The sequence below is a fragment of the Bison bison genome, unplaced genomic scaffold, assembly GCF_000754665.1.
Source record: "Bison bison bison isolate TAMUID 2011002044 unplaced genomic scaffold, Bison_UMD1.0 scf7180017864066, whole genome shotgun sequence".
NCBI lineage: Eukaryota > Metazoa > Chordata > Mammalia > Artiodactyla > Bovidae > Bison > Bison bison.
This window is the reverse complement of record NW_011494638.1, coordinates 3,321,217-3,343,237: the sequence shown is the minus strand read 5'-3', so window position 1 is coordinate 3,343,237 and position 22,021 is coordinate 3,321,217. Positions and strand designations below refer to the sequence as shown.

Here is a 22,021-nt window from a genome sequence, read left to right as displayed (position 1 = left end):
CCTGGTGGGCTGCCGTCTATGGGGTCACACAGAGTTGGACACGACTAAAGCGACTTAGCAGCAGCAGCAGCAGGTGACAATAATAACATGTGAGGAAGCTGCAAACCAAGTTTTATCAGCATTATCTTTGAAGGAACTGTAATGACGTGAAAATGCATAGGATAAATGAAATTGCCTAGATGTCCAAGAGAGAAACCAAGGATATAGCACTAGGAGACTTTGAAAAAGGAGGTACAGTTGGGACCACTTGCACTCTAAGAATTATTATTATTCCTATAGCATTCTCTTTGGAGAAGGAAATGGCAATTTACTCCAGTGTTCTTGCCTGGGAAATCCCGTGGACAGAGGAGCCTTGCAAGCTATTCAGTCCATGGGGTCCAAAAAGAGTCAGATACAACTTAAGGACTAAACAACATCAAACATTCTCTTTCTTCCTTTGTTTTGTTACTTTTATTATACACGATATTCATGTAAGATAGTGACCATTATCTTCTTGATTTTCATTCTCAGTTGGAATTTTTGTCTTAAGGGTACTATAACAGCATAGCACAGTTCAGTAGCATCTTATCTAGCAACTGATTAAGTCTTTGGGACAGTGAATAATATCTAACCCTTTCTTCACAGAACCCTTAGGCATATAAGTGTTATGTAGGAGTACTTGTTGAACTGGATATTAAAAGAAGTCACTTTATTAGCAGAGGATTCTAATATTTTCTGATGAGTTTTGGTAAATATGCGTTTGTTTGTATTTTTCAGGTGACCCACTGAGTTCTTCATTATGTTTGATGGAGACTATGATTACCTCATCAAGTTTTTAGCTCTGGGAGACTCAGGAGTAGGGAAGACCAGTGTGCTTTATCAGTACACAGATGGTAAATTTAACTCCAAATTCATCACAACAGTCGGCATTGATTTCAGGGAAAAGAGAGTGGTAAGTTCTGCATCCTTCCATATAAAAATGTAATCTCTGAGTCAACCTTTGCCTGTCTGTTTTATTTACTTCATAGGAATTAGGAGGACAAAGGTTGGAATCTAAAATTAAAGGGTGCATATGAAAGTGTATTATGTTCAGTCTGAGCAATGTGATTAAAGGCTGTAACTGAGGACACTTCAAAGTAAAAGTGAAGATTTTTAAAAAATTTCCTTGATATACTTTTGGCTGGTATCTTCCTTCTGAATTATAAAAAGTGATTTGTCTACCTTTATTATGAAGCTTGCAAACCACCCTGCTCATTTTAATGGCTTTTCTCTTAATTGAGGCCTCAGCAGTCCCATTCACTAGGTGGCAGAACTCACTGACCCCACCAGGAATGTGAGGTTTAAGTACGGGTGGGAATGAGTGTGCATATGGATCTGGGAGGTACCAAAAGAACAGTAGGGTTCTGCAGAATAAGAGAAGAGGTTCTTTTTTAACAATTGTATTTATTTTTTTTAAAGGACTGCAAGACAAGTTATTCTGGGGGTAGACAAGAAGTCAGGAGGTTGGTGTGTCCAGGAACTACATTTCTTACTAAAAAAGCAACCATTCCCATAAAGCAGGTCACAAGTAGTCAGGAAGACTAAGGACAAAGAGGCTTTGGTGGAGCACATTCTACTTGGGAAATATGCAGTTTCTGGCTTCGAGGACAGAAGAATTCATTCTTTCTGATCCACCCCAAGTCTTTTATTCCACTACCAGAATTCTTTTCTTCTATGACCACTGTTTTGTTTTGTTTTGTTTTAAAATTATTTTTAAATTAAGGTATAGTTGATATACAGTATTGTATAAGTTTCAGGTGTACCATATAGTGATTTACAATTTTTAAAGGTTATATTCCATTTATAGTTATTATAAAATATTGGCTATATTCTCTGTGTTGTACAATATATCCTTGTAGCTTATTTTATACCTTTGTCTTTTTCATGATTATTTTGGGATGCTTGCAATTTCAAACGAATTTTAGGGTCATCTTATTAATTTCTACAAAGAAACCAGCTGAAATTCTGACATGGATTGCACTGAATCTGTAGAACAATTTGGGGAGTGCATGTGTGCTCAGCTGTGTCAGACTCTTTGTGGCCCCATGGCCTGTATAGTCCACCAGGTTCCTCTGTCCATGGAATTTTCCAGGCAAGAATACTGGAGTGGGTTGCCATTTCCTACTCCAAGGGATCTTCCTGACCCAGGGATTGAACCCGCATCTCCTGCATTGGCAGGCAAATTCTTTACCACTCTGCCACCTAGGAAGCATTCATATCTTAATAATATTAAGTCTTCTGATTTGTGAACATGGATTTTTTTGCCATTTAGATCTTCTTTAATTTCTTTCAACAATATTTTGTAGCTTTCAGAATATATTTTATACTTTTTAAATTAAATTTATTCCTAAGTATCTTAATTTTTTATGCTATTGTAAATTGTTTCCTTAATTTTATTTTTGAATTATTCTTTGCCAGTGTATAGAAATACAACTTATTTTGTAAGTTGAGCTTGTATACTGGAACACTACTGAACTTGTTTATTGTTTCTAATATAACCTGCATGTGTGCCAGTGTAGGGAGTGTCTGTATCTGTGTGTGTATCTGTGTGTTTATTCCTTAGGATTTCCAATATACAAGATCCTCCTATCTTCTGTTATACTTCTTTCTTTCCAAGTTGGATATACTTTCTTTTTTCTTTTTGGTCTAATTGCCCTGATGAATGCCTCCAGTAAAATGTTGAGTAGAAATGTTGAAGGAGAACATCTTTGTCTTGTCTTTGATCTAAGGAGAAAACATTCGGTCACCACAAAGTATAATAGAAGCTGTGCATTTTTCATAGATGGTGTTCTTCAGGTCCAGGATGTTATCTTCTATTCCTAATTGTTGAGCATTTTTATTATGAAAGGTGTTGGATTTTTTCAAGTGCTTTTTCTGTATCTGTTGAGATGATTGTGTGATTTTAGTCCTTTATTCTAGAACTGTTCTGTTCCATTATAAATCGATATTGATTGGTTTTTGTATGTTAACCCAACCTTGTTCTTATGATAAATTCCACTCAGTCATGGTATATAATCCTTTTTATATGTTGTTGGATTCTGTTTGCTAGTATTTTGGTGTCTGTATTCAAAATGGATATTGGTCTATAGTTTTTTTTTTTCCCCTCATAGCTTTGTTTTTGGTGTCAGGATAATAAAGCCCTCATAGAATGAAGTGGGGAAATCTTTTCTGTATTTTGAGAGTTTGGGAAGGATTGATGTTAATTCTAAACATTTGATAAGATTCACTAGTGAAGACATTTGGGCCTGGTCTTTTCTCTGTGAGAAGTTACTTTTATTATGAATTCAGTCTTCTTACTGGCTATATGTCTCTTTAGATTTTCTATTTTTTCTTGAGTTAGTTTCAATTGTTTGTGTCTAGAAATTTCTCCATTTCTTCTAAGCTATCCAATTTTTTGGCGTACGGTTGTTCATACTATTCCTTTATAATCTTTTTATATATTTAAAGTTGGTAGTGTTGTCCTTTCATTTCTGATTTTAAGAATTTGAATCTCCTATTTTTATTCTTAGTCTAACTAAAGGTTTATCAATTTTCTTAAGCTTTTCAAAGAAAAGATAATTTATTTCCACTCTAATCTTGATTATTCTTTCCTTCTGTTTGCTTTGGATTTAGTTTACTTTTATTTTTCTAGTTCTTTAAGGTTGAAGTTTAAGTTATTGATTTGAGATCTTTCTTGTTTTTTAATGTAGGTGTTTACCGCTATACATTTACCTCTGAGCACTGCTTTGGCAGTGAAGCTACTTTTTGTATGTTGTGCTTTTCACTCATCTAAAAATGCTTTCTAGTTCCCATTAGGTTTCTTCTATGATGCATTGGCTGTTTAAGACTGTATTGTTGAATTTCCACATACTTATGAATTCCCCAAATTCCTTTCTGTAAGTGATTTCTAATCTTTTTTTAAAACCACATTATGGTTAGAAAATATATTTTGTATAACTTTAGTCTCTTAAACTTGTCAAGACTTGTTCGATGACCTAACGTAAGGTCTGTCCTTGAGAATGTTTCATATGTGCTTGAGAAGAATGTGTGTTTTGCAGTTGCTGGGTGAGGTCCTCTATAGATGTCTATATTATGACTAGTTGACTTAGAGTGCTCTGCAGCTCTTCTGTTTCCTTGTTCATCTGCTTGCTTGTTTTATCCATTATCAAAAGAGTGTTGAAGTTTCTAAATATTGTCAAATTGTTTATTTCTCTCTTTTTATCTGTATGTATTCTTAATGGTAACTACATGACCCTTTTATCATTATAAAATATCCTTTTTTGTCTCTTTTTGTCTTCAAGTCTATTTTGTCTCATATTAGTATAACTGTAGCTCTCTTTTGGTTATTGTTTGCATGACATTGTATTTTTTTCATTCTTTTCCTAACAATCTTTTTGTGTTTTTGAATCTAAAGTATGTCTTTTGTAGATAGCATATAGTTGGATCACATCTTTAAATCTATTCTGCTAACCCTTGCCTTTCAGTTGGAATCTTCAATCCATTTACATTCAATATAATTACTAAAAAAGGAGGGTTTATGTCTGCCATTTTGCTACTTATTTTCTATATGTCTTTTTTTTTTGTTCTGTTACTTCTTGGCACCCTCTTTATTTTGTGTTATATAGACATTTTCTAGTATACCATTTAAATTCCCTTCTCACTTTTCATTTTTTGAATTGTTTTCTTAATAGTTCCCCTGAGGATTAAAATTGTCATCTTAATTTTTAACAGTCTAGTTTGGATTAATACCCACTTAATTTCAATGCCATACTCTGCTCTTATATGGCTCCATATCCTGCCAATTCCTTTTCACTGTTATTGTCATACAAATTGCATACATACTGCATCTTTATGTACTGTGTACCTATCTACACGAGTTTATAATTATTGCTTTATGAAATTGTGTTTTATCAGACGCAGGAAAGAGTTATGAAAAACCATTTATATTGTCTTTTGTATTTGACTCATGTAGTTACCTTTACTGGTGCTCTTTATTTCTTAGTGTGAATTTGAATTACTGCCTAGTGTCTTTTCATCTCAGCCTGAAGCTCAGTCTTTGTTACTTCTTGCAGGGCAGTTCTTCTGGCAATGAATTTTATGTTTTTGTTTATCAGAGGATGTTTTAAGTTCCCTTTTAATTTGAGGGATAGCTTTGCTGGAAATAGGATTCTCGGTTTGTAGTCTTTTTCCTTTCAGTACTTTTTATTGTCCTACTGCATTTTGGCCTCCATTTTTATTTGTTTGTTTCTTAATGATAAATCAGTTCTTAGTTTTATTGAGATCCCTTATATGTATTGAATCACTTTTCTCTTGCTGCTTTAAAAATTCTGTCTTTTGATTTTTGACAGTTTGGTGATATGTCTAGTCAGTATCAGAAAGTTTATGCTTCTTGAAGTTCATTGAGTTTCTTAAATGCACATAAATATTTTTCATCAGATTTTGGAAGTTTTTGGCTGTTATTTCCACAAGTATTTTTTATGCCTCTTTCTGTCTTTCCCCCCGCCCCACCAAATAATATATTACTTGTACATTTTTTAATATATTTATAAACATATATTATGTGCTTACACATTATAATGAAGAGCCAATTCAATGAAAAAGACCCTAACTCTGTGAAAGATTGAGAGCAGGGGGGAAAGGGGCAACAGATTGGATGGTATCATCGATTCAACAGACATGAGTTTGAGCAAGCACCAGGAGATAGTGAAGGACAGGGAACCCTGGCATGCTGTAGTTCATGGGGTCACAAAGAGTCAGACACGGCTGAGTGACTGAACAACAAAAATGTGCTTACATCATTTAATACAAATTATTGTGTTATCCAGAGACAATTATTTGAAATAAAATATAAATAAGATTGTATTCCAGATGGAATTTTCTTTAGAAGTTTAGATACTTAGGGGAGTTGTACTGAATAGCTAATTGAGAAGAGTTCACCAGTCTCAGAAGTTCTCTTTTCTTTTTCATTTTGCCATTTTAGGTGTACAGAGCCAATGGGCCAGAGGGAGCTGTTGGCAGAGGTCAGAGAATCCACCTGCAGTTATGGGACACAGCTGGACAAGAGAGGTATGAGATCTTCAGTCATGTGCTCTTTGCTGGAACAAAGGGGAACAACAATTGCGCTCTTCACACAGTGACCTGAGCAGGAAAAGGCCAACTGATTCGTTGATATGCACCTGGATAAGCCATGCTGCCAAATTAGCAGGAAATTTATCAGTCTGAAATGATGATAGTGGCTTTATTTCATACAAGGTCAAAGGGAAAATGAATCCTTTTAAAAATGGATGCTTTTACTTATGGACTTCTTTCTTTTTCTCCCCCTTTTTAAAAACCTGTATACTTGTCTCCATTTACTTTTGTTTACTCAACCACAAAGAAAGCTAGAGTTGCATGCATTTCCTTACCTGATTATTGGAACCTAGCATAAAAATCTTGTTGGAATTAATTTATATGATCAGAGGTTGCTTGACAAAAATGTCACATGAAATCTTCATATAAAGTTACTTTTTTTGATTGAAATATAGTTGATTTACAGTGTTGTGTTAATTTCTGCTGTACAGTAAAGTGATACAGTTATACAATTATATACATTCTTTTTTATATTATTTTCCATTATGGTTTATCACAGGGTATTGAGTATAGTTCCCTGCACTATACAATAGAACCTTGTTGATTATCCATTGTCGGTATAATAGGTTGGATCTGCTAGTCCCAAACTCCCAATCTGTCCCTCCCCCCACATACCCCTCCCTTGGCTACCACAGGTCTGTTTAAAGTTGGTAAAAGAAAATATAAAAAAAAAATAAAAATAAAAAATAAAGTTGGTTTCAGTTAGCTACAGCTGTGTTATCTCTCACAATTTCCTTAAAGGATTTTATTTGTTTGTTTAACTTTTTCTTATGGAAAACTCCAAGTATATACAGAAGTAGAGAGGCGAGTACAGTGAAATTAGGTACTGACTTACCAGTTTCAACAAACATCAGGTTGTGGCCCATCTTACTTCGTGTATATCCTTCACCTCTTCTCACTACCCCTGCCCCACAATTATTTTGAAGCAAATTCCAAATATCGAACTGTTTCTTTTGTAACTATTTTGGTACATATCTCTGAAAGATGAGTACTCTTTTTGTAAAAACATGGATTAGAAATGTTTGAGAACACTTAAAATAGCTAATTAAAGGACAAATTCTTAACCAGTATTTTCTTCTCTGGAGCCCATGCCTGTCAGCTGCAGGCTTTGCATGAAGGCAAAATGAGAGAAAACCTACTGCGAGAGAGAGAGGCACAGAGATGGCAGGATAAATCCTTGGTGCATACATGTGTGTGCTCAGTTGTGTCCAACTCTTTGTGACCCCATGGGCTGTGGCCCACCAGGCTCCTCTGTCCAAGGAATTTTCTAGGCAAGAATATTGGAGCAGGTTACCGTTTCCTGTGTCAGGGGATCTTTCCCACCCTGGGATCAAAGCTGCATTTTTTGCATCTTCTGCATTGGCAGGCAGATTCTTTACCACTGGGCCACTTGGGAAGCCCAAATCCTTGGTGGAAAGGGTACAAAGAAAGGGGAAATTGAGTCTGATTACCATCACCCTAAAGCAAAGAATGGTTCTCAGGGATAAGGGATTTCTGTAGAGACTGAAATTAAAAGGTCATGAATGGAACACATTGTGATAACCAAGTCAGGCTTTCACAGGATGGGGACGACACATACACAGCAAGCACCATTGCTTTTGGCCTATTTAACTTTTAATTGTACAATAAATTCTTGGCTGAGACAAAGAGTTCATGAGCTAGTTCTTGGTATCCCTGTCCAGAAGGCTGGTTTTTCAAATCACATGGCTTATTAACACATAAACTTCTACCAGTTAGATAAATAACTTATTATACACATTTGGAATATCATCATCTAATTTGTTAAATTTAAAAAAGTTAGTTTTTATTTTAAAAGAAAATTGCAATAACTTGGCATTTTCGAAAGTCTGTATATGTTTTCAAATATTTTTTCTTGTTCTAAATACCTATTTACTATATTTTTAAGATACTCAGTGTCATTGATTATGTACCTAATTTTACACTGTTGAAACTATTATATAATAGCCTAATTCAGTAAACCTTGTGCAAGTAAGATCTATGCATAGTGTGCATGTATAATGCGAAGTTAGTAGAAACGATGGCATGTTGTTTAACATCTGACTTGTTATTGATGAACTGTTGTAAAAGGCTTGAGGGGACTGCTGGTGGCTTTGTGTTTCAAAGAGTAGGGGTGTGGTTTAGGTGACCAGTCTGCTTTTATGTTCCCAGGTTTCGTAGCTTGACAACTGCCTTCTTCAGAGATGCTATGGGGTTTCTTCTGCTTTTTGATCTGACAAATGAGCAGAGTTTTCTCAATGTCAGAAACTGGATAAGTAAGTAGTATTGTCTCCCTGCCTGTTTCTTCCCACTCCCTGAAACAGAATCTTTCTTATATTCTACTTCTTTTGTAAGTTATTTTGTAAGAGCTCCTAATGCTATTTAAAATGCTATTTAAAGGAGCAAGACTCTTAGTTCAGGAACAAAGATAACTGAAGTCTTCTGCTTTCCCTGGTCATGCTAACCTGCATTTGTTGAGTGCATCTTGCACTGTAGATCCATGGAGTGTTTTCTGTGTAATCTCTTCACCAGTCTTTCCCACAAAGAGGACTCTTATCCCCATTTTATAGATAAGGAGACAGAAGCCTAGAGAAGTGCTATCGAGTCTGATACCATCCCAGGGTTCAAAACATGTAGTACTTAACCCTTTTGAAAAATTAATGGATCCTAACCCTGTCTCAAGGTCTCTTCTGTATTTAAAGGGCCAGAGCACTTGCCAGAAAGATCTTGTCATAGAAACCTCTAGAACTGCCTTGGCCAGAGTGGTCCCCAGCACAGTATACATGAACCTGCATTTGGCTTTTTGGAGACAGCCTGATAGCTTACAATATTGGTTAGTAGTCATTTAGAATCCTACTACTTGACCAAACGTACATTTTCCTCTGTTGGTTGTATTGGTGGAATCATAGAGAACCTACTGGGGAGGCCTGAGATATTAAATTCCTAACAGCCAAATCTTTAGAATGAACTTATTTATAAACCCCTGCTGCTAAGTCGCTTCAGTAGTGTCCGACTCCGTGCGACCCCACAGACGGCAGCCTACCAGGCTCCTCCGTCCCTGGGATTCTCCAGGCAAGAACACTGGAGTGAGTTGCCATTTCCTTCTCCAATGCATGAAAATGATAAGTGAAAGTGAAGTTGCTCAGTCGTGTCCGACTCTTAGCAACCCCATGGACTGCAGCCCACCAGGCTCCTCTGTCCATGGGATTTTCTAGGCAAAAGTACTGGAGTGGGGTGCCATTGCCTTCTCCGAAACCCCTACTACATAACAATTTCTTATAGTTTCAGTGTTATGAAAGGGTAATGGGCTGTAATTTTTATAGCAGAAAACCTTGTTTCTAAAAATGAGTTTTGAAATAAGTAATTGATGAATGCCTTGTGGTTTTCAAAGCATTTTCACATAGTTTGTGTCCAGTCCCCGTGTTCCCCCCATGAGGAGATCTAGGGAGGTGGTGTATCCTCATTTTAGGATAAAGATGCTTAGCCTTATAGAGTAATAGCCTTGCCCAAGGACGTGGAGCTCTTGGCTTTTGATTTAGTGGCCTTTTTGGGGATGGGGGGATTCAGTGGCTTTTTATGCTCTTTCTCAACTAAACTAATCACTAAGAGTTGAAGAGCTATTTAGTACTTTAAATATAGGTTCCCCGGGTTAGTCATGCTTACTGGGCTTCACTTTGTTAAGTGCCTGTCTGAGTCACACACCCTTTTGGCTGAATGGCAGTGACTATTTCTAATTGCTTATCCTCGTTCAGTTCTGGGGCTTTCTTAAGCACTTTCCAAGGATTGTTGTAAGAGATGGGCTCATAGAATCTTAGCACAGGAAGAGCATCAACCCACCTATTTTTCACTGGGAGAAACCGAAACTCTGGACAAGGTAAATCTCATCCATTTGGGCTTCATGGCTAGTTACATGAAGGATAAAATCATGTGAAATTCTGTGTATTATTTTGTGTTTTCCTTATAGTGTAAAAGAATTCTTCTTGCTCAGTTAGGCAAAGAAAACATACATATTGGAGATTTCATGTCTTCAGTGTAAAGTATTCACTGTCAGAAAGATTCAGTGTCAGATGTATTAATAATAAATCTTAATTAGGAATAAAAATTTAATTATATATATTTTTTATTTTTCCTCTGTTAGTAGTTTGAATATTAGGGGATCATTCTTCTTTGGGGGGGTCAAATTAAATATATATTTAATGTATATTGTAATATTTAATGTATTTTGTATGTTTAATGTATTTAATACATATAAATTATATATATATACACACAAGCATATATGTATGTGTACACATATATACATATACCAATGGTGGATAGCAGAACAGAGGCAGTATTGCATTGAACCAGTAACTGAGTCCTGGGTGCTGAAGGCAGAGACCAGGTCTGCACTCTCTGCTTCTCCAGAGATGCATTGCAGTCCTTTCTCTCTTGAACCCAGATCTCTCCTGTCCTCATGGGAAACGGGTAAGAGTCCCAAGTTGATCCCTGCTGAGCTTAGGAGACTGAACAGAGATCTGTGTCCTCTGGGCCTGAATTTGAAATCAAAGAGGAATCAGATAGTGTTGTCTTACTCACCTGTCCTTCTGGAGCTTAAGTATGAACCAGTTGTGCCCACAGGCAGCATGTTTTGTAGGGAAACTCCAAAGTAGCCTATATTTCTAAACTGTTCTTCTGTAGCCTCACATAAGTGGGACAAGAGCCCAACAAGTATATTTTTAACATATTTTTGCCTTTATATTTTAATTCCTATTATTCCCTCTGTCTGAAAAGCCCTCTCCATACTCACTCCCATTGTCTTAAAAATTTAGAGTTCAATTTACTCTTTAAAATCTGACAAAATATGGCCCCCATGAAATTTTCTGTGATAACTTTATTGAATTAAATTTTTTCTCTCCTCTTTAAAAAAATTATATTAAAATATAGTTGATTTACAATGTTGTATTAGTTTCAAGTGTACAGCAAAATGAATCAGTTGTACATGTATCCATTCTTTATTTTTTAAAGATCTTTCTCCATAAAGGCCATTACAGAATATTGAGTCGAGTTCCCTGTGCTATACAGCAGACTCTTATTATCTATTTTATATATCCTGTGCTGTGCTTAGTCGCTCAGTCATGTCCGACTCTTTGCAACCCCATGGACTGCAGCCCACCAGGCTCCTCTGTCCATGGGGATTCTCCAGGCAAGAATACTGGAGTGGATTGCCATACCCTCTTCCAGGGGATCTTCCCAACCCAGGGATTGAACCCAGGTCTCCCACATTGCAGGCAGATTCTTTACCATCTGGGCCAGTGGGGTGTGTATGTCAGTTTTATTCCTCTCAATTAGAGTTAAGCCTCCTATTGTGTTTTGTACTACTTACACATGATCCTTACCACATACCATATCAAGTTGTAGTTATTTATGTATATGCTTTTTTTGTGTGAGATATTTTAAAAGAATTCATAAATTTATTTTTTATATAAATAATTCACAACCTTTGTAGAAAAGTTAGGAAAAAAGAAAAATGATCAATTATCATACTTCCCAGACTCCTCAAAATAAATACTATTAAACAACATTACAGGTAATAAACAACATCTCTAAATGCTTTATTGCATTAAAAGAATGATTTTCAAGTGTGAGCATGCATCTAGATCCCCCCAGAGAACTTGTTAAAACAGATTCCAGACCTCAAACCCAGCCTTCCTGCTTCAGTAGATATGGGTTGGTACCTGAGAATTTGCACTTCTAGCAAGTTCCCAGGTGATGGTTGTTAGGCTGCTGGTCCATGGACCTTACCTGAAGACTAACTGAATTAACTCATTTAACCTTTACCTTACCCCTATGAAGTAAATACTGTCATTGTCTTCATTTAAAGATGGGGAAACTGAAGCACAGAGTGGCCATGTAACTTCCTCAAGGCCACACAGCTAGTCAATGGCATAGCCAGGATTCAGCTTTAAACACCTTCAGTCCTGAGTTCATTTTCATAACCTTGACACTGAACGGGTAAGGTGTTAACAGAGCACTGAACTTCCCTGGAGGCCAGAAAGGTTCCACAGTAGAAGTGACTGAGAGGCAAGTTGTAAAGGAAGTAGGGGATGTCCCTGAAGGAAGGCTGTGTTTGGTTATTCAGGGTCTAGGGACAGAATGCATAACAGCCTGGAGACCGAAAGGATGTGGCTGTTGGAAACGGTACAGTTTGGTCTTGCCTGTATAGGTCCTGTTCCCCGCTTCCGTCCCGTGACGGCAAAGGGCAGTGCCCTGAAATTCTGCACCAAGTATCAGGCCTCTGTTATTGCTCAGTAAATACTAACTGACTTGACTTTCTCATGATAAGATATAATGAACATGACTTGATAATGAGGAACTAATGGTTAACCATGATAAAAAATAAATTAGGCCATACATTTTTGAGGATGTCTTATTGTGCAAGTTTGGGTTACTTTAATTTCACTGTGAGGCATGATGAGTATGAAATAAGACTTATTTTCCTTATTTGGGAGATTAAACTCTTTAGCTTAGTTGAAGTTCCCTTGCTTCTATTACTGTTAATATGCCTACTAACAGATTTTCATGTGAAAAGAAATAGAAGCTACAGAGTGAGAATTGTAGTCTTGTGCTTCTTGGGTCTGGTGACAGAATCATTGACTATATATTCTGGGTTTTCTGTCTTCATTTGATCCTATATTTTGTTTGTTTCAGATAAATTGATTCTGCCTTAGGATAATAGAAAAATGTGAAAAATATTTCAGATAGAAATAGGTTTATAGAAAGACAATTCATTTTTAAAATGCCACTGCTGTAGAGAGAAAATATATGAAAAACAGAGCTTTAAGGTTAGTCATGAGCACTAGGAAATCCTCCAAGTGTGCTTTTTTCTTTTCAAATGATCTTCATAAAGAAAATAGCTATCTGGTATGTGTGTGTGTGTGTGTGTGTGTGTGTACGTAGGTTTTGGAGGGATAACAATTTCTCCCATTCCTCTCCAATATAAATAAGCTGGAGTATGTGCATAAGGGCAGGATTAGTTTTACATCTCTGCCCCATCCATTTAGTTTTATAGCTTGGGGTATTGGTGTTTTGAAAGCATTACAGAGAATTATGTACTTCCTTATATCTGTATATCCATTTACAGTTTTAAAGCAGTTTTGCATATATTCTGCACTGATCATAGACTTATATTACTTAACTATAATAAATTTTCTTATCTTCTTCTACTAATAGGTCAGCTACAAATGCATGCATATTGTGAAAACCCAGATATAGTGTTATGTGGGAATAAGAGTGATCTGGAAGACCAAAGAGTAGTAAAAGAGGAAGAAGCCAGAGGACTTGCAGAGAAATACGGGTGAGTATTTTTGGGGAGGATCTACAGCACAAATTTCTGATGCAAGCATTGGCACGTGAATGGGTAACAAAAAGGGCAAAAGCAAAAAACTGAGAGGGATGTAGGCTTTGGGAGGAGGTGTCAAACACCTCCTTTGCATATTAATATAACATGATTTGGGAACCGTAGAAAAAGCCATTGGTGAGGGCCTTCATTCAGTGCTTCAGTACCATTTTCTCAGTCTCTTGGTGTTTGAAGAAAGACAGCTTCAAGGACAAACACCCTAACTGTGTAAGGCCTCCTTTCCAAGATGCAGGTACAAGATGCCCAGGTTAAGGAAATTCTGTATATTTATTCAGTGAGGAAAATTCAAAGCCAGTCCATATTCTGCTTTGGCAAGTTCCAGGATACAAGAAGGCCTTCTTGGCCTTGAAATACTTATGCTGGTGGAGGAGTGTGAAGATCTCCTTTGGTTTAAGCTGTTTTTTTGTTGTGTGTGCTTAGTCACTTCAGTCATGTCTGACTTGCAGGCCCCATGGATTGTAGCCCTCCAGGCTCCTCTGTCTATGGGATTCTCTGGAGCAAAGATACTGGATTGAGTGGCCATGCCCTCCTCCAGGGAATCTTCCTGACCCAGGGATTGAACCCGTGTCTCCTGTACTGCAGGGATTCTTTACCACTGAGCCACTGGGGAAGCCCCATTTTTGTGGTGGAGAGTCAGCTAAATACTGTCTTCCTCCTTGAGCTCAGGGGGTAGGATCACAGTAGCAGCAGCATTCATGGACATGATAGAAGGGGTCAGCCACTGCTCAATAAAGTATACAAAGCAATTTGTGCTGTACTTTCTTCCTCCAATATAATGAGAATGCAAATGCGCATGTAATACTCTTATTATCAGTGGGAGACAGCAAGTAGGGTAGAGAAGGAAGGGGAGGGAGGGAGAAAGAGAAAGGAAGAGAGAAGGGTGGTGTGGGTGGTGCACTGTGTGTAGAGGGTGTTACCGCCTAGTGGCCTCTGTTGTTAGACAAATCCAAGGAAGCTAGAGGAGGGACTTGGCCTTTTTATCGTGTGAACCCTGCGTTTTTCTTTTTTGGGCTGATAGAGTTCAGAAAGCACTCAAGGATGGGGTTCACACTGGAGAGGGAGTGGAAGGATAGGTTGACTGGGCAGGAAGGAACCAAGAGTCTGGAGAGATTTGAATACTAGGGAAGAAGAGTAGACTTGATCTGCAGGGGCTCAGGAAGTTGCTGAAGGCCTTTGAACGTGGAGTGCTGTTATGAGTACTTCCCCAGGTCGGTCTGGGGCGATGGGGAGGATGGAGTGGAGAGCTCCTGGGCAGTCCCTGTGAAGGGTTGCTGAGTGTCTGATGCTGAGGCCCTTAGGATGGGCAGTCAGAAGGGAAGGTGGATTTGAAGTGGGGAGAGCCAGAACCAGCTGGGACCATGACCACGGACTGAAGCTGTGTCAGTCCCTGTTGCTTCTGACCTGGATGGTATGGGTGCCCAACAGAAGCCAGTGCTCTTTGCACAGAGCTAAACACAAACACACCTGGCCCAGAAGCTGGAGGAGCTAAAGGAGGATCTAGGGGAAGGTGGAAAAGGAGACAGGTCTGGTTGCTGGTTTGTGCCAATGAGATGAGCCAGCAAATAAGCGACAAAATGTGAGTGCCACAGAATGGCTGCTGCTTTACTTCTGCCCTGCGTCTCTCTGTGGTCCACCTTAACTGCAAAGGGAGTTCTGGGAAGTGTTATTCAATCTAGACAAGTTGACAGATCATAAAGCTACCACAGATAGAGAGTGGGGCTGGGCATTGATGTCTTTTAAAAACTCTCCATGTGGTTTTTTTTTTTTTTAAAGCAATGGTCCCACTGACTTTTATTTATTTATTTATTTTTAATTAATTTAATTTTTGGCTGCACTGTGCCTTCATTGCAGCATGTGGGCTTTCTCTAGTTGCAGCAAGTAGGAGCTACTCTTTAGCTGCGGTGCACAGGCTTCTCATTACAGTGGCCTCTCTTGTCGGGGAGCCCGGGCTCTAGGTTCATGGGCTTCAGTAGCTGTGGCACATGGGCCCAGTAGTTGTGGCCCTTGGGCTTAGTTGCCCCATGGCATGTGCTGTATTCTTAGACCAGGGATTGAATCCACATCCCTTGCATCGGCAGGTGAATTCTTAACCATTGGACCACCAGGGAAATCCCTCCATATGATTTTTGGAGCAGAACTTGAGAACCTCTGACTGAGGTGATTCTGAAGTAGGGGCTGACCAAGCTCTGTGGGCAATTCTGATCACCTGATATGCCCACTTCTATCTTGATAGTCACTTTTGTAAAGTAGTGGAAGGAAGAGGGATCAGATACCATGGTGGATTCTGAAGTGTTGAAGCTGGGGGCTGTGTTGCAATGGGTGAGGAGGAAGTAAGTGATGAAGCAATGGAAGCTGTGGACCTAGCTAGACCAGGCTTTTGAGAAGTGTATTTGCAAAGACAAGAAAAAAAAAATAATAAAATAGGGCAGCTAGGAAAGTTAGCTAGACTCAGCAATTATATTGTCAAGTGTTGTGGGGGGTCTGGATTGACTCATTCCCTCTCTGGGCTTTACCTGCCCTTTGCTTGTTTCCTCTGTGACCATTCTCAGGATTCCACATCCCGCCCAGTATTGGAGAGCCTGCCGTTACCTTCTGACTATATGGAGACTCCGGGTACGAAAGGGGCCGCTTTTCCTCGGTGCTCAGCTCAGAAGATCTGAGCAGTATTTTGTAAGAAAGGCTCAGTGTAAAGTTTCTGAACTGGGTTAAAATGAGCAGAGGAGAGATTAGCAGATAAAATAGTGGAGGTAACCAGTCCATTTTGAAGGAGATCAGCCCTGGGATTTCTTTGGAAGGAATGATGCTGAAGCTGAAACTCCAGGACTTTGGCCACCTCATGCAAATAGTTGACTCATTGGAAAAGACTCTGATGCTGGGAGGGATTGGGGGCAGGAGGAGAAGGGGACGACAGAGGATGAGATGGCTGGATGGCATCACTGACTTGATGGACGTGAGTCTCGGTGAACTCCGGGAGTTGGTGATGGACAGGGAGGCCTGGCGTGCTGTGATTCATGGGGTCACAAAGAGTCGGACACGACTGAGCAACTGATGTGATGTGATCTGATCTGATCTGATTGAAGATGGGAAGGGATGGAAGCAGACTTCCCTTAGGATTTAAGAAGCATAAAATAGAGTTCTGTAGGCTGTTGGGAGTTTTGGAGGAAGGTGTAAAAGATAAATTTGGTTCACATGGATTGGACAGATTTGACATTTAAGTTTAATGATTATTTTCACAGAAATCTTTTTTTTTCATTTTTAATAATTGTAATATTTTCATTAGTTGTACATGCACTAAAAGACTATATTGGTTAATCCATCTATGTGCTAACAATCAGAAGACAGTAGTTTATGGGATATCTTCATATCATTTGTATGTTATCTGATAAATTTGTGGGTTTTGTTACCGTTGCATTACCGTCTATCCTCAGTTCATAAGAATGGGTCGTTGGTTCACAAGTGGCTCTCTGAAATATACGTGTATTTAAGAATGAAAGACTATGTCTTAGAAAAACTTTGCAAACCTAATAAAAACATGCTGCAGTGCAAATAAGAAATATAAATGTGTGTCTGCTGGGACAAGTAAATTTGAGAATGAGAACTTCATGCAGCAGCCCAAAATAGAAAGGGTGAATTGGATGCATGATGATGAATATTTGAAAATTTATTTTTAGTAAACTAAGAATCCCTTTACCCCTAATTCCCTCCCCCCCTTTTTTTGCTATAGCATTTGTTTAAATTGTAACATGAAGCTCTTAGGTCACTTCCTAATACAACGAAGCAATGTGGCCCATAAACCAGCTTTTTTAGAACAACTACAAAATAATGCTTTCCAATATTGAATAATATTGACAATGAAATCAGAGAAGGGAGCAAAACAGAGGGTTATTCAGATTTGTACTTCTCCCAGTCAAAACCATGATATTCACTTTGTTGCTGAAACACTTTAAAAAATATCTGTGAAGTCAGTGACAAATATGTTAGAAGAAAAAGCAGAAAGCATATTGGCAACATTCCTCTTTTAGATGGTACTATTAGATCTCAGACTTACGTGTGCCGCAGCATCACCTGAACTCTGGGTCCTACTGAGTTTCTTAGTGGGACTGGGATGAAGCCCCACATTTTACATTTCTAGCTGATTCCTAGATGTTGCTGCTACTAGTGACTGAGGATAGCACTTTGAGAAGCACCCGTGTAGGTGTCAGGTTACCATGAGCTGTGCATGCTGGCAGATATTTTCCTTGCCCACAGAACTGGACAAAATGATGGTGCAACAGAATATGAAGCAGGTGTCTACTTGTGCCACATTTGGGGAGGGACATGTGCTCACCGACTGATCACTGGAAAATCCACGCTAAGTCCAGGAGGATTTTTTCTCTTACACAGTTCATGATATCAGCTGTGGTATAGATGGGGCAAGGACATGGATTGTTACCAAGCGAGCACGAGCCATAAGCTTATAGGCAAAGACTTCACTGTAGGTGAAAATGGTTGCATCTAAGTGTCCTTCTGTCCTCTTCTTTACTCACAGAAGATGGGTGTTGGTCAGTATAAGCCTTTTTTTCTTGATTCAGGGTTAAGGGAAATAGAGGACATAATGACTATGGTGAAAGTATGATAATTGAATATATGTATATCACATGTGCTGTGCAAAGAAATAAGCAGTAAATTTTCACAGAATGAGATAAAACTGTCATATAACATTGTATTAGTTTTAGGTGTATGACTTAATGGTTTGATTTATGTGTATGTTGTGAAATAATCACCACAATAAGTTTAGTTAACATCCATCACCGGTGTAATTACAGTTTGTTTGTTTTTTCTTTTTTGCTGAACCTCAAGGCATTTGAGATCTTAGTTTCCAGACGAGGGGTGGAAACTGGACACCCTGCTGTGGAAGCATGGAGTCTTAACCACAGTCCTGCCAGGGAAGTGCCCTGTAGTTACAATTTTTTTTTTCTTCTTGTGATGATATGACTTTTAGGATCTACTCTTAAGGACAGCATACAGAAGACAACTCCGCCCCCCCCACCCGCCCCGCCCCCGCACCCGCCACAACTGGAGACTACTGGCTAAAGATGAGAAAGGTGCTCAAGAGTTTCTGGAATGGAGGACGTGTTAAAAACTTTTATTTACAACATTAATAATATGAGTACAGACCGTTTCTGGGATTCCCAGTCGTTTCGCTCAGCAGGCGGCACTCAGTATTTCATCTAGTCTGAACTAGACGAAATGTATGACTAGCTTGATCTCTGGTGCTTTGATTCTTTGAAAACTTGATGATATCTTCTCTTTATTCAAGAAATAAATAATGACTTATCATTGGGCACATTTTAAAACCACACACAGAAGTTGAAACTAAACAGACAAGACTGATTTCCAGGGCCCCACAGAGCTCAGAGGATGATCTGGCTTTCGTTTGGCGCTCTCTCCCAGGGTGCAGCAGCGTGTGCCTCACCCTTCCCTCTAGAGGCTTGTTCACTCAGCAGCCAGCAGGCTATAAAAAGTAGCGAGACTCGCTTTTTAGTTTAGTGAAAAATTCCTCCATCATTTGTGGATACACATGTGAGCCAAATATCTAAAACCGTTGCACGGAATCACCAAATACGCTTGCTTTTCATTCCTGGGAACGTCTAACTGGGACCTGGGATAGTCTCATTTTGTAGAAATAAGTAAGAGAAGAGAGAACACCTAAAAATTGGATCCTAAACTATGACATGAGCTGGATATAGGTATCTTGGTGAAAGACTGCAAATGATCATGTCCCCCTCATTTTCTTAAATTTAAAAATTTGTGGTGTACCTATTTATTAAAAGCACATCAAAATTGGTGTTCTGCAAGTGTTCCAAAATCCATTTAGTGCACATGTATGGAGTGATACCAGTTAGCTGCACAGGATTTTTTCTGAAGGTTTGACGAACGGCTTCCTAGTTGTTCTGCACTAGCACCATCGTGTGGCGAAAAGGAACAGTACACCTGTCTCTATGCTTGACAGTGGGGCAGTTGATCCACTTGAATTTAAGCTAAGATTACTAAATTTTTGCCTGGAAAGTTTTAGGAAAAGCAGAACATTATGTTTAGAGAAGAAGAGAATCCCATTGGGTGAACATTGATTGAGCACTTGCCGGACGCTAAGCTTGTGTTAAGCCCTTTACCTGTATTATCTTATTGCTTCTTTATTAAGACCCCATGAAGCACTGTTATACCTCTTTACAAATACAGAGAACTGTTCGGATAAAGTAGCCCAAGTACCGTCTAAAAGTGAACATCGATAAGATATGGACATAAAAATATGTTTGATTCTATACTATAATTTCTATGCTGTTAGGACAAGCTGAACAGTCCAATTTTCAAATGTGAGCACAGGGCATCATTTTTTGTTTGTTTGTTTGCTCACACTACATAGCTTACAGGATTTTAGTTCCCTGATCAGGGATTGAACTCACGCCCTCAGCAGTGAAAGCTCAGAGTCCTAACCACTGGACTTCCAGGGAGTTCCCAGAGACATCATTTTATGATGGAAAGAAAGTCTTAATTCAGGATCTTTGCTGTCCATCTCATTTAGTTTACTTTTTGTCTGGCAGCTCAAAGAGCTGAGGGTGGCAAGGAGTGATCTCTATCATTCATTTATTCCTATAGGAATAAAAACCGTAGTACCTCAGTTGTTTGCTGCTGCTGCTGCTGCTAAGTCGCTTCAGTCGTGTCTGACTCCATGCGACCCCATAGACAGCAGCCCACCAGGCTCCCCCGTCCCTGGGATTCTCCAGGCAAGAACACTGGAGTGGGTTGCCATTTCCTTCTCCAATGCATGAAAGTGAAAAGTGAAAGTGAAGTCGCTAAGTTGTGTCCGACTCTCAGCGACCCCATGGACTGCAGCCTTCCAGGCTCCTCCGTCCATGGGATTTTCCAAGCAAGCATACTGGAGTGGGGTGCCTCAGTTGCTTAGAAGACTCTGAATAATTAGTCTGAAGATTTTAAGGTTGTTAACCTGACTTCTGGTCACATCACCTGGAGGTTCACAAACGGTCAGAAAATACACTTTTAATTTTTAGTTTGTTAGTAGAATTTGAGATTAAAACTCTATATCTTCTTAATATTGTACCTCTTTTAATATGAGTGACTTCAAAATGTGTGCTTTCACTCATATACCCTGAAATTCTATCAAGTAAGTGTTTATTTAAGTTAGTAAACATTAGAGAATAGCTCATAGTTCTGCTAGAAACATCAGTCATTTGTTGCTCAGTTGCTCAGTTGTGTCTAACTCTTTGTGACCCCATGGACTGCAGCATGCCAGGCTTCCCTGTCCTTCTCCATCTCCCAGAGCCTACTCAAACTCATGTCCATTGAGTTGGTGATGCCATCCAACCATCTTGTCCTCTGTCTTTCCCTTTTCCTCCTGCCTTCAATCTTTCCAGCATCAGGGTCTTTTCCAATGAGTCGGCTCTTTGCATCAGGTGGCCAAAGTATTGGAGTTTCAACTTCAGCATCAGTCCTTCCAGTGACTATTCAGGACTGATTTCCTTTAGGATTTATTGACTGGTTTGATCTCCTTGCAGTCCCAGGGCCTCTCAAGAGTCTTCTCCCACACCACATTTCCAAAGCATCAGTTCTTCAGCACTCAGCCTTCTTTATGGTATTAATCAGTAAAGTAAGATCTGTTTTCTCTCAGCATTTAATGATGATCACTTACGGTAGTAAGGAATGGTAGTAAGTATGGTTTGACAAGAACTGGAGGGAAACGAATGCTTTGGAGCATGAAACGCTTTGGCTAGGACAGATTTGAGGGAGCCATCTCTAATGTAGGGAAGTATAATTCAGACTACTAGAATTTAGGGCAAGACTAGAGATTAGCTTCATAGTGGATTGAATCAATTTTTGTGGGCTAGTCTGGAAAGTTAATGTTTATAATCTTGGTAAGGTCTCTTGGAGCTATGATTTTCCACAATTCAGTGATTCTATATATTCTGAGTTTTAAACAACAAAGTTAAAAACAAACTTTTGTAACCCATTACTGTGTTTGAAATAGAAAATGTTTATTAATGACAGATTTGTCAGAAACGACACATTTCTTTTGTGTCAGACTCCAATCTAAGTCCTTTAGATGTTAACTCAATTAATCCTTAATAGGAAGATAGTGATATTTTCTGGTTTTATGGATAAAGCAACTAAGGCACAGATATTTATAGTTTGCCAGTGCTACACTGGAGAAGGCAATGGCACCCCACTCCAGTACTCTTGCCTGGAAAATCCCATGGGCAGAGGAGCCTGGTAGGCTGCAGTCCATGGGGTTGCTAAGAGTCGGACATGACTGAGCGACTTCACTTTCACTTTTCACTTTCACGCATTGGAGAAGGAAATGGCAACCCACTCCAGTGTTCTTGCCTGGAGAATCCCAGGGACGGGGGAGCCTGGTGGGCTGCCGTCTATGGGGTCGCACAGAGTCGGACACGACTGAAGCGACTTAGCAGCAGCAGCAGTGCTACACAGTTAGTATGGAGTTGT

General features: G+C 39.0%; 1 protein-coding gene across 6 annotated transcripts in view; it reads left to right on the top strand.

The window, feature by feature from the left end:
- The window catches only part of RAB27A (RAB27A, member RAS oncogene family), an 81,045-nt gene that overhangs the window by 53,640 nt on the left and 5,384 nt on the right, over positions 1–22,021 (top strand). For all 6 annotated transcript variants that reach the window (XM_010836771.1, XM_010836770.1, XM_010836766.1 and 3 more), the window contains 4 exons: positions 757–931; positions 5,978–6,063; positions 8,296–8,399; positions 13,336–13,459. In XM_010836771.1, coding sequence (XP_010835073.1) covers positions 779–931; positions 5,978–6,063; positions 8,296–8,399; positions 13,336–13,459 — 467 coding nt within the window. In that variant the 5' untranslated portion in view covers positions 757–778. The remainder of the gene's footprint in view (positions 1–756; positions 932–5,977; positions 6,064–8,295; positions 8,400–13,335; positions 13,460–22,021) is intronic.